General features: G+C 38.0%; 1 protein-coding gene across 2 annotated transcripts; it reads left to right on the top strand.

Annotated features, from left to right (window-relative positions):
- Positions 1–17: 17 nt before the first annotated feature.
- LOC131962650 (gap junction gamma-1 protein-like) lies at positions 18–12910 on the top strand. 2 transcript variants are annotated; one of them, XM_059327627.1, is made up of 5 exons: positions 18–224; positions 7597–7868; positions 8893–9121; positions 10192–10890; positions 12460–12910. In XM_059327627.1, the coding sequence occupies exons 2-5, from the start codon at positions 7629–7631 to the stop codon at positions 12471–12473; spliced, it is 1182 nt and encodes a 393-aa protein (XP_059183610.1). In that variant the 5' UTR covers positions 18–224; positions 7597–7628; the 3' UTR covers positions 12474–12910. The 2 variants fall into 2 exon arrangements, with proteins under 2 accessions (XP_059183610.1, XP_059183609.1); XM_059327626.1 differs by lacking the exon at positions 18–224 and adding an exon at positions 232–386.
- Positions 12911–13301: the final 391 nt, after the last annotated feature.

Here is a 13301-nt window from a genome sequence, read left to right as displayed (position 1 = left end):
GAGGAAGAGGAGGAGGAGAGCAGGAGCCTGCAGGAATCACAGATCTTTCTTTTGTCCTCTTGTTCGGGACCCCGACACATGGGGTCAACACGGCCTGGATGGGATCCTACTAAAAGACTGGCTCGGACGCGGACGCACGCAGATGAGAGCGCGCGTTAATTAGGAAAACCTGGTCGAGCAATTAAGCGCAAGGAGAGAAGCCGCGCGGATTGGAGGCGCAGAAGGTGAGTGTTTGGCAGCGAGGCAACTTTGTTAAGACTCTTTAGTTTCTTTTTACTACTGAACTAAACTTCTGGGAGCTTATTTAGTCACTCGGCTGCTGTTTTTACGAGCAAAATTAGCCAAGTGGGCTCCGCGTAACGAGTTTTGGATTGTGCCAGAGCGCGGTGAGTCGCTACGAAGAATCATTTTCAGTCAGTTTGGAGCTTTAAAAAAAAGAAAATGTAACCGGTAACTTTGTAAAAGTACCAGTTAGTTCGACTTGAAGTGTTTTTAAGGGCATGTAGTTGGATAAAACTGTCAAAAAAAAGTTATTTTTAACACCACATGTGCCACATCAGTATGGCTGACACCACTCCAGCTCTTCCCCTGTGTGTTTAGTGAGTAATTCTCTTGCAAATAGTGGTTTTAACCTCCCAAGCAAACCGTGTCTGTGATGGCTTCATCATCTAATTCACCAGATTTTTGTTTCCCCGCTGAAGCTTGGCGGCTCTGTGTTTTCCTGCAGGAATGCCACAATTTCCAAAACAATTCAGTCTGACTCAGCAAAGCGTGTTCCTAGCCTTCAAGAGGGTCTTTTAAAAAAAAAAAAAAAACTCCTTTTTACTTGAACCAGGATAGGAAACCAGTGGCTGGACCTGCATTTGTTCCACAGTGACACCACAGAAGAGCTCTGATTGACATGTGTAGGTGCTGAGTTCTGACTGCATGGGGATTCATGTGCCCTCTGTCTGCTCCCTGAACCCTAAAATCCAGCTCTCTGCTTTTGGTTAGGCAGGAATGTTCTCTCTCTCTCTCTCTCTCTCCCTCTCTCTGTCTCTCTCTCTCTCGCCTTCGCTTTGTCCAGATCCCTTTTTCCCCAAAAACCTCTCCAACCCCCCCTTCATCTCCTCCTGGAGCCGAGTGACTCCTGAAGCAGAAAAGCCATTAAATCAGTTGAGCTGGGTTTAGCCCACATGAGCAAATAAGCTACTGTTTAAAAGCTGTCTCTGGTTAGCTGTTGGGAGGGTGGCACTGCAAAAATGTTTGCGTCCACTTGAGCTGGGAAACCAAGTCAAACAGATTGTTTGGTGACTTTTTGAGTCTTTATTTAGAGAGGAGGACTGAGGGCATTTAACAGTGTGTTAACAAGGAGGGCTGTAAAGTTTCATCTGAGTACATTTGGTCTGTCTGCTGTGGGAGGAGAGGCGGACTCTTTAACCTTTTCCCTTCTCGCTTCTGGAAACCGTTCATGGGCCCTTAGCTGGAACTTTACTCATCCTCTGAGCAGTAACACCTGCTGTACACAGTTTATATCACACTGGACAGCTCAGAATCAGAAGAACATAGGGACCAAGTGGTGCCACAGACAGAAAGTACACTCACTTTCTGGCTCTCCTGCCAAAAATCACTAGACCGAAAATCATTTTCGATCATAGTTGGCTTCATTTCAAGGTAATCTTTTATGCTTTTTTCATGCAGTGTGACTTGTAAGCACATGTCAGATAAATGCAGTATTTAAAATGGCTTTTGCATATTTTTTTTGTGGAGAAACTCAGTTAAACAGACCTATTATGTATATATATTTCAAGTGCAATATGCAATTGCAATGGTAAGGTCATTTAAAAGTCTGCATTAAATTATTTGCAGAAACGATTAGTCGCCAAAATCATAAAATGTGTCTGTTGTAAACATTTTTCCATGTTGTTTTATGTTGTAATTTCAAAAACAAGCAGCTTGGTCTGCACAATTTGCAAAAATATATATATAGTTGATATAAAATTGTGATATTTCAAGTGCAATATGCAATTGCACTGGTCTTTTAAAAGTCTGCACTAAATTATTTGCAGAAACTCAGCTAAACAGACCTTTTTATTAAATCAGCTAATCGATTTAATCGCCAAAATCAAGCAAGTGTGTCTGTTGTAAACATTTTTCCATGTTGTTTCTGTTGTAATTTCAAAAACAAGCAGCTTGGTCTGCACAATTTGCAAAAACTATATATATATATATATATATATAATTGTGATATTTGCAGTGCACTATGCAATGGCATGGTCATTTTAAAAGATCTTTTTAAAAGTCTGCATTAAATGATTTGTAGGCTTGCAGCAAAATAATGCTTAATTTAGAAGGTAATTTGATGCATTTTGCCTTTAACAAATACACCTTCCTGCAGTTTGGACATTGCTCTAGTTCATATTGTGATTTGGTTAATTATGCAGCCCTAATTACAGCAATATTTGGGATATGAATTGAGTTGAAGCAGTCAGTCATCAGTGTGTTACATTAACAGGCTGCATGTCTCACCTCTGTGCTGGTTAGAACCAATCACATCCAGTATGTGTAGATTTTCCAGGTGACTGAAGTGGTGATAAGTTTGTTTAAAGGTTGATAAAATGGCGATTAAACCCGATTCAGAGGTCACATGCAAATGTCGTTCATCCTTCAGCTTCTTGTTTTGGCTCCTCAGCATGTTCCTTGATATTAGACGTCCATTAGTGGTTGGACTTTCTGTGGATTCGTGACAGTGGTTCATGCTTTTCATTTCTCCAAAGATGCTTTTGGTCAGCAGCGCTCAGCGTTTTGCATAACGGGTCGTGTCCTCAAGGCACAGTTTGAACCGGAGATGGCTGAATATTGCATCAAAGAGAGGGAAAGAAACCAAACTAGCTGGGACAGATGCTGTTTAAAGGGACCGTCTGCCTCTTTTACATTTGAACACTGACTTCTGATGTGTTGTATACCTGCTGAGACATTTAACCCTTTGATGCTCAACATATTGACCCCCTTCTAATGCACAACATGGGTCAAAAATGACCCACATTGTTTCTTTTGATATCAACTTATGTTATGATTGAATATGCCAAGTATTCTTTAAATATCTTGTTTTTGATAACAACAGATCATTATTTCCATTTTGCCTCTCATACTTTATGAAGAAAAACGTTTTTGTATTCTTACATAGCTAACTACTTGGCTAAGTAGCTTGCTAAGCTAACTACTTAGCCAAGAAGTTAGCTAAGTAGTTAGCTTAGCAAGTTACTTAGCCAAGAAGTTAGCAAATTAGTTAGCTTAGATAGGTACTTAGCTAACTACTTAGCCAAGAAGTTAGCTAAGTAGTTAGCTTAGCAAGCTACTTAGCTTAAAAAATGGATATGGGTAATTTTTGACCCATGTTGTGCATTAGAAGTGACACAAAAAGGGATTTTATTTAAACATTAATAAAGGAAAACATAAAATTAGGATGTATGATGATCAAAAACAAACTATTTGAGGAAAACCTGGAATACTGAATGATGAAAATAATTTATTGCAAAGATATAGAACATAAAAACATATCGGGTCACTTAAGATCATGGGTCTCAAACTTGCGGCCCTTGTGACAATATTTTGTGGCCCCCACCTTGATATGAAAGTTTAATGTGAGTTTTATATGAATGGCACTTTACTGTTTTCTGTGTGGAAGGTCCCTTTAATTACTTTTTAAATTAATTTTGCCTTTTTTAAGTAATTTTGTCTTTTTTTTTTTGGTAATTCTGTTTATTTTTTTAGTAATTCTGTGTATTTTTTGGGGTCATTTTGATGCTGCCTCCAGTGGCCCCCAGGTAATTTGAGTTTTAGACCCCTGCTTTAGACCCATGTTGTGCATCAAAGGGTTAAGTGGGGTTTGTAATTGTATGGTGGGCTAAAACAGACGTCACCTTGCAGCTGGACTTGTTCCCATGTCTGACTTTCTTTCAGGGTCACCAAAGTTTCTCAAACACTTCCCCATTCCCACCACCGAGAACCAACCGTAGGGGATGGCTTTTTGAGATAACAATTTAAAGTCCCTGTAATGGGTGAATCTCGCCTTTAAACTTTTATTTTGGAGTGTGATTTTAGTTCTCTATGAACTTTTCTAACTTACTTTTAGATCCGAAGTGTTTCAAGGCCTATAATTTTCACTGTCTGGATCGAGCCAAGACAGGCAAACATGTTTTTATAGCTCTGGTGTTTCTTTGACATAAATGTTCTGTTTTTTGGTAAGAAAACATTTCTGGTCAGGCTCAGGCAAGTTGGCCACACCATTTTTCTTAGCCTACAGGTGCCAATTTGGGAAAGGGATTTCGCAAAGGAATAGATGAGTAACCTGTGGAGGGAGGGCCTGAGCATGGTGCACTAATCTGAGGAGACATGCCTACAGATGCTTGTAATGGTGAAAGTCTTGTCCTGTTCCAATGACTCATGAAATGCTTATTTTCTTTGCTACACCCTGTTTTTTGGAAGTAGATGTAGAGAAGGTAGATTGTTGAAGTTTTAGCTTTATTTGTGTTGGTGGTTTCTAAAGGCAGTTGACATTAATATCAGTTAAAGTGAATTATTGTGACCTGTTTTGTTAAATATTTGAATGGACGTGTTCCTCAATCAAACTGATATTGGATGCTTTTTTATCTGACATTGTCTAAAGTCAGATTTTTTTCATTTGCTTCCTTTTTATAAATGCTCAGTCACCCCCCCTTAACCCATTTAGGCTTAAAACGCCTGGAAAAAATGCCTGCAAAACCTTTGGGCGATTTTAAAATAAGCCCCTAAAACCTGACGTTTTTTTTAGTAATTGTATGTCTTTTTTAGGTAATTTTGTGTCTTTTTTTGGGGTAATTCTCTGGTTTTTTTTTTGGTAATTTTGTGTCTTTTTGGTAATTTTGTCTTTTTTGGGGTAATTCTGTGTTGTTTTTTTGGTAATTTTGTGTCTTTTTGGTAATTTTGTGTCTTTTTTAAAATAATTTTGTGTCTTTTTTGAGTAATTCTGTGTCTTTTTTAAATACTTTGTCTTTTTTGGGTAATTTTGTGTCTTTTTTTGGGTAATTCTGTGTCTTTTTTGGGTAATTTTGTGTCTTTTTTTGGGTAATTTTGTGTCTTTTTTTGGGTAATTCTGTGTCTTTTTTTGGTAATTTTGTGTCTTTGTTTGGTAATTTTGTGTCTTTTTTTGAGTAATTCTGTGTCTTTTTTTGGTAATTTTGTGTCCTTTTTTGGTAATTTTGTCTTTTTTTGGTGATGATTCCAAAGTTCTGGAAAAGTCCCATGTTGCATTGCAACAATCCCACATGTATTCTGATGCATTTCATTGGCCAAGAGACTGAAAATAGGTGGAAAAAAACTACAAATACTCCAAAACGACGTATCTGCTTTCCAGGCTTTAATGGGTTAATAAAAAGAAGAAAAAAGAATCAATCATTTTGTAATGGTCACTGTACTGAAAAACGACCAGCTCTGTTCTTTTCTTTTGTCTCGCCTGTGTTAAAGTATCACACTGAGTTTTTTAAAGAGTTTAAAGGGATAACTTGTGGCACTGTGGCAGGAAATAAATTCCAAACCCCATGCACTGCTTTAGTATCATAATTCCTGCAGGCCAAAGCCGCAGCAGGTCTCCTCACGGCTAGCTGCAACTTGCCAGCCGACACTTTGATGTGTGATAAAGCAGCTGAAGCTGAAGCTTAGCATACCAGGGAGCTGTAAGAATGCAGCTTTACCAAACCGTACCAAGACTGGTGCAAGCTGACCAGCAGGACTGACGAGTCCCACTTTAAGTTTACACATTTATACCTGCAGCTGCACGCTTTGTTGTAATCAGACTGTTTGTTTCTTCTCCCTGTGGTTGATGAAATACTTCCAATCTTTAATCATCTGTGGATGTGTAAACTTTGTGTCCAGTGAGTAGAGCTGGCCTGGAGGCCTTTAAAATGTGTTAACTAAAAAGGAATTTTTTTGTTGTCTGTTAATAATTTGGGCATACAAAGGTTAAAAAGGGCCTTCACAATTTTCCATAGCCCCAGGTGATGTTTTCAAATGTCTTGTTTGTCCAACCAACAGTCCAAAAGCCAAATATATTCAGTTTAACATTGCAGCAAACCAAGGTTATTATAGTTAACGAAAACTAACAAAATAACGAAAACTAGAATTGAAAAAACATTTTTGTTAACTGAAATAAAAATAAAAAGTTTTTTTTTTTTTTTTTAAAAACCAATAGCTAACTGAAACTGTATTTTGTGGTTACAAAACTAACTAACATTATGGTGAAAATGTCCTTCGTTTTCGTCTTTGTCAACTTTTTTCATACGTAAACCTTTTTAGTTGATATGAAATCTATTTTATCTATCTGGTTTTATGACTTATTAACCTTTTTTGGGGCTGAGATGGATCAGACAAAGGAAATAAAGGCAATATTTATTGTGACTTTTTTGAATCTGGCACCCAACAAATACCCCATTACAAAAAAACTAAAACTAATAAAAACTAAAAACTAAGCATTTTCCAAAAAATAAAAAATAATTAAAACTAGCAAACTCACTGTAAAAACTAATTAAAACTAACTGAATTTGAACACACAAAAAAATTAAAACTAATGAAAAATCCCAAACTATTATAACCTTGCAGCAAACTAAGAAACTGAGCAAAAACCAACACTTGCTGAAAGTTATTTTGGACTTTTTATTTAAAAAAAAAATGACTGAAACGATTGATCAAAAATGTATCAAACTCAAAATATTTGCCTATAATTTTCTGTTGACCAGCTAACTGAGGAATCTGGTGAAAAATAGAGCTGCAACAATTAGTCGAACGACAGAAAAATAACTGGTGATAAAACCAGACATTTGAAGCTTAGTAATATGACACTTATTTCTACATGTATTGATGCTGTAATTTTTATTTTCAAAAATCATGATGATTTATTTGACCTTTGACCCCAAAAACGTAGTTACTGTAAAAGGTTCTAATAGTAGTAAAAACAGAGTGGAGTAACAACAACGTTGTCGTCTTCTTTCAGCTTTTATATTTAGTTTTCAGTGAATAAACATTTTAAATTTGATTTTGTTAGAAGTGTATTTAAAAGTGTTTAACAACTCTATTCAAAGATTTGTGTATTTTAGACTTAAAATTATAAAGAAATGTTATATTTTAGTCTTAATATAATTTTAACTCACATTTTATCTAAATAATAATTTCCCTTTCAAATAAGCTTATAATTTCTATTATTTTTTATGTTTAAATTAGTATATATATATCCAAAGCAGATATAATGCAATTTATTTATTATTTATCTTTATTCCAATTCCTGCTTGGTTTTGAGTTGGGTTTTGTGGTTTTTATATAATTATTTCCGTGAAATAAAGCAAAATTGAAATCTAAAACTTTGTCACAAGATAAAACAGACATCAAGGGTTCATTTTTAGTTATAACTCAATTTTGACCAAAAATGTAGTTACTGCAGTTAGACTTTGTAGGGCAGTATAGTCTGTCTGGTTTAAAGCTTATTCTAGTTTTCACAGTGTAAGTAAAAGAGAGAGTGAAAATAAAACTAAAAAGGATTTAAATGGTCGTTTCATGAGCTGTTCTGTTTTTTTTTTTCCCTCCCAGAGCTCATTTAGCTCCCCGGTCAGCTTGGCACCATGAGTTGGAGCTTCCTAACACGTCTGCTGGATGAGATCTCCAACCACTCCACCTTCGTCGGGAAGGTCTGGCTGACGGTGCTCATCATCTTCCGCATCGTGCTGACGGCCGTCGGTGGCGAAACCATCTACTACGATGAACAGAGTAAATTTGTGTGCAACACGCAGCAGCCCGGGTGTGAGAACGTGTGCTACGACGCCTTCGCTCCGCTCTCACACGTCCGATTCTGGATCTTTCAGGTGAGTCGAACATCTGGTGCTCAATGTTAAATCCTCATTTAACCCATTTAGGCCTAAAACGCCTGGAAAAAGTGCCTGTAAAACCTCTGGCCGATTTTAAAATAACCCCCTAAACCAGGGGTCTCAAACTCAAATTACCTGTCAAAATCTACATTTTCTGGGTCAAAGAATCATTGAAAGCATTGAGAATATCACTAGATTATTATTATTATTATTATAATAATAGGTAATAAACGCTGCATGTATTCTGAAAAATTGATAACATGCACTAAAGGTGCAAGTGTATGTGGTGCTCATGCATGAAGGCACACTGGCATTGCAAAGATATGTGTGGTTGTAAATGTAATAAAAGTGAAGCTAATAAAGTTTAATTAAATGTGTTCATGTTATTCAATTTTTCAGAATACAGGCACTGTATATGACCTATATTAACATTTTATTTATTTATTTATTACTATATTTCTATAGCACCTTTCAAAACCAGGGTTATAAGGTGCTTTACAAAGTACATTATCATGGAGGCAATACAACAGTTAAAACAAAAATAACAGAACATCATCAAAAACAGTGAAATATTTGTCAGACCGCTTAGGAACCGAGTTGGAAATTAAGTTAATACATGGCCAAAATGAACATATTTATTTGATCAAATGATCATCTAGTGATATTCTCAATAACTTTAAATGATTCCTTGACCCAGAAAATTATATTTTGACACTAAAATTGACCTCCGAAGTGGTTTGGAAGATATAATCATTCTCATAGATTTCATATGGCTGCCATCTCCGATCCACAATCTTGATGAAGTGGCTCCTACCAAAAATTGAAACCTATGGTGATAGAGAGCATGTGGGAAAAATGTGATGCTTTTGTCCGGCGTGTCCCCTTTCTTCTCAAATCTGGTCCTGAGCCACCAGACTCTTAATATAATAATATAAAAAATGAAGGGTTTTTAACTCTTGTCAATCCACCAGAGTGCCTGCATTCTCTTCTTCTGAGCAACATGTGCATGTGTTTGGTGCAGGTGATCCTGATCACCACGCCCACCATCATGTACCTGGGCTTCGCCATGCACAAGATCGCCCGCATGGAGGACGGCGAGTACCGGCCCGTGCGGGCCCAGAAGAAGAGGATGCCCATCGTGAGCCGCGGGGCCGTTCGAGACTACGAGGAGGCGGAGGACAACGGAGAGGAGGACCCCATGATCGCTGAGGAGATCGAACAAGACAAACCGGAGCAGAAAGCAGAAAAAGGTAACGTGGACACTTGAGCAGCAACGAAGTCACCAGACTGATTTCACTATTCAGTCAGGTTCTAACAACCTGGTCTCACAGAAATCCGTGAAATAGCCACGGATTCGCTCAAATTTCTGTGAAACTGACACGGATTTGGCTACAATACAAGTTAATGCCAGTCATATCCCGTGGCTATTCCAACATACAAAGTGATTATGTACATTCACTGAGTGAATATTTAGAAAATAAAACATATATTTCTCGCTAGAAATGTGATCAAAATCCATTTTTATGCAGAAACTAAGTCAAAATATTGATTTTTTTTTTCACTAAAAATGAGAGAACTGTCCGCCATGTTTTTTGTTCTGACCGCCGGGACCTTGAAAGTCACGTGACTTGGAACAAACCAATAGGAACAAATATCCATGGAATAGCCACGCTGGAGGCAGTATCAAAATGACCAAAAAAAGACACAAAATTACTCAAAAAAAGACACAATATGACAAAAAAAGACACAAAATGACAAAAAAAAGACACAAAATGACAAAAAAGACACAAAATGACCAAAAAATACACAGAATTATTAAAAAAAGACACAAAATTATTTTTAAAAAGGCACAAAATGACCAAAAAAATACACAAAATGACAAAAAAAGACACAAAATTGACAGAATTGTTAAAAAGACACAAAATTATTAAAAAAGACACAAAATGACAGAAAAAAAAATTACTGAAAGAAGAAACAAAATGTGATCAAAATCCATTTTTGACTACATTTCAAGTCAAAATATTGATTTTTTTTCACTAAAAATGAGAGAACTGTCCGCCATGTTTTTTGTTCTGACCGCCGGGACCTTGAAAGTCACGTGACTTGGAACAAACCAGTAGGAACAAATATCCATGGAATAGCCACGGGATATGACTGGCATTAACTTGCATTGTAGCCAAATCCGTGTCAGTTTCACGGAAATTTGAGCGATTCCGTGGCTATTCCACGGATTTTGAGTTAAGCGAAATCCGTGGCTATTCCACGGATTCCTGTGAGACCAGGTTGGTTCTGTCAGGTTCTAACCAGAGTTTGTTTTCAGGCTCGGAGAAGAAGCATGACGGGCGGAGGCGGATCCTGCGAGACGGCCTGATGAAGGTCTACGTCTGCCAGCTGCTGTGGCGCTCCTCCTTTGAAATCGCCTTCCTCTTCGGCCAGTACATCCTGTACGGCTTCGAGGTCATCCCCTCCTACGTCTGCACGCGCTCGCCGTGCCCGCACACCGTGGACTGCTTCGTGTCGCGGCCCACGGAGAAGACCATCTTCCTGCTGGTGATGTACGTGGTGTCCTTCCTCTGCCTGCTCCTCACCATCTTCGAGATCCTCCACTTGGGAATCGGAGGCATCCGCGACACGTTCCGCCGGCGCGCCGCGCTCGGCTCCCGCGCGCCCGCTCCGTTGGCGTCGTCGTCGTCGACCGCCGCGCGCTCCATGCCCACGGCCCCACCCGGGTACCACGCCACCATGAAGAAGGAGAAACTGAAAGGACAGCTGAGGGACTCGCCGATGGGCGACTCCGGGCGGGAGAGCTTCGGGGACGAGGGGCCGTCGTCCCGGGAGCTGGAGCGGCTGAGGAGGCACCTGAAGCTGGCCCAGCAGCACCTGGACCTGGCCTACCAGGCCGACGAGGGGAGTCCTTCACGGAGCAGCAGCCCCGAGGTCAACACCTCCGCACAGACGGCCGCCGAGCAGAACCGCCTCAACTTTGCCCAGGAGAAGCAGGGGGAGGCGAGCGAGAAAGGTAATAAAAACACCACGAACTGCTGACTTACACTGATTATAGTGATTTAACCCTATAAAGCCAAGTGTATCATATTTGATACACAAGTTTTTGAGACCTATACATCATCAGTGTGATATTTTTTTCCTGAAAAACCTGATGTATACATGTGTTGAAGAAAAAAAAACTGAGCAACAAATTGCACAAAAATACAAGATATAGCAAAATTTATATGCAGATTCCACTTGTGGATCAGTCATTGCTGCGTGAAAACTTCATATCAGCAGATGTATGATGTTGTGTTATATGGAAAAAAATATTTTGCATGTTTGAGGAAAATGTTAAAAGAAAGTAAAGCCTTAAAAGGTTAAAAATGTTGGGTTTTATATGTTTTTGTTAGTTCAAGAAAAACAAACTGTGAGCAACAAATTGCACAAAAAGAACTGATGTATCAAATATGATACAAATTAGAATCATATATCCCTATTGTTTTTGGATTTTTTTTTAAATTCTCTGTCAGCAGGTTCAATAAACACTCCAGTTTAAAAAAAAGAAGAATTTTCTGGCAATTATTTAATGGTTCAGGCTTTATAGGGTTAAAAAAAACATTTTTTTACAGCCAGTTTTATATCGTACCATCTCCGTTTGGAACATTGCAACACGACTTGACTTGTTGACTCGTTTTCTATTTTGGAAAAAAGGATAAGCGAGAAACATTTTATAATTACTATAACATATTTTCAGGGACTTTTCTTTAGTATCAGATAGTTTAAAATCTCAATCTCATAACCAGAAATGTCTGCTTGGCTTGATTTGTGATCAGTAAACAAGTCATTTCTTGTTTATCGTTATCTGGGGGAACTGGCCCTTTAAACCTTGTGCCTCCCAAAAAATTAAAAAAATAAGCCATAAAAATATATATATATTCCACGCAAGAAATTATTATAATTATTATAACATATTTTATCCATTTATTTCATTATATATATTTCATATATTCCAAATTTTATTTTACTTTTTTAATATTGTATATGATTATTTTGTTCTCATTTTTTTGATAGAAATTATTTTATATTTTTAATATTTACATTTAAATGTATTATGTAATTTATTCACGTGTGTATATATGTAAATATTACATATTTTCTAATTTTAAAATGTATTCTTTTAGCTGTTTTTCTGGTGGAATTGTATTTAAAGTTTGAGAATCGCCAGTGTGTTATTAACATATTTTCAGGGACTTTTCTTTAGTATCAGATAGTTTCAGTCGGAGGCAGAAATCTCAATCTCATAACCAGAAATGTCTGTATTTAAAGTTTGAGAATAACCAGTTTTATTTAATTTAATTTTTAACTGAACAGCCTTAGCTGCAGATGTTTTTCTGTCAGCTGATTCACAGTCTCACCTCTGAGATCAGTTCCCAGCTCCTTCTTCTTAATTTGTTTTGCTGACTTACTTCTGTCACATCATCGCTGACCTCAGATGAGCAGAACTGGATGTCGCCGCAGGGAAGAAGCATTTAAAACTGCAGCTGTTTGAGTGAACATCAATGGTGACTGTTGCTCTGCTTGTGTCTCCTTCTCCTGCTAGGAATACATGCCTGAACGTGCTTCCTGCCTCAAACGTCTGCTCTGCCATTCCTACTGGCCTTAAACACATGGGGAAGCACATATGGGAGTGCAGTCAGACCACTGAGGGAGACCAAAGCGTGTGTGTGTGTGTGTGTGTGTGTGCGCGCCTGTGTGTGTGGATGAGAGAGTTATGCCTTTCAGTATTAGTGGTCAGTCAGAAAGAAATAAACGCTGACCGAGCTGCGTTGCGTCAATGGTTCATCTCCACGACTCTAAACTTGAAAGCCCGCCACATCTCCACTTCCTGCTCGCCCAAACCCCGACCCAACCGCGTCTACCAAGGTTATTATAGTTAACGAAAACTGACGAAATAACGGAAACTACAATTGAAAAAACATTTCCGTAAAAACTAGAGTTTTTAAAAAACGATGACTAACTGAAACTGTGTTTTGTGGTTACAAAACTAACTAAAATTATAGTGAAAATGTCCCTTGTTTTCGTCTTTATCAACTTTTTTTCAATCATAATCCAGTCTTTTTTATTTCTCCACCACTGAGTGTGTGTATTCCTGCTTTGTGCGAGTGAAATTACCGTAACGACACCATGTCGGCTGTGAAGAGCAACTTCTCAGCTTTCAGAAAACATTGGAGATTTTCCGATAGCGTAATCCGTTCAGTTATTATGGTAATCCGAAGTCAACACTCGGTAAACTTTGGATGTTGGATAAACCGAAAAAAAAAAGGAAAAATGTATTACGACCTCTTTGAATCTCAAAGCCCATTCCAAACAAACTAAAACTAAACTAAAACTAAGCATTTTCAAAAACTAAATTAAAACTAGCAAACTCACTCTAAAAACGAA

Source organism: Centropristis striata, chromosome 24 (assembly GCF_030273125.1).
Source record: "Centropristis striata isolate RG_2023a ecotype Rhode Island chromosome 24, C.striata_1.0, whole genome shotgun sequence".
NCBI classification, from domain to species: domain Eukaryota; kingdom Metazoa; phylum Chordata; class Actinopteri; order Perciformes; family Serranidae; genus Centropristis; species Centropristis striata.
The sequence above is the reverse complement of the archived record's forward strand: the minus strand, read 5'-3'. Positions and strand labels throughout refer to the sequence as shown.

Excerpts from the sequence above, each read along its gene's own strand:
- LOC131962650 (XM_059327627.1), top strand. The coding sequence starts at position 7,629 with ATGAGTTGGAGCTTCCTAACACGTCTGCTGGATGAGATCTCCAACCAC. Across the intron at positions 7,869-8,892 it reads TCCGATTCTGGATCTTTCAG|GTGATCCTGATCACCACGCC; the intron begins GTGAGTCGAACA and ends TGTTTGGTGCAG. Across the intron at positions 9,122-10,191 it reads GGAGCAGAAAGCAGAAAAAG|GCTCGGAGAAGAAGCATGAC; the intron begins GTAACGTGGACA and ends GTTTGTTTTCAG.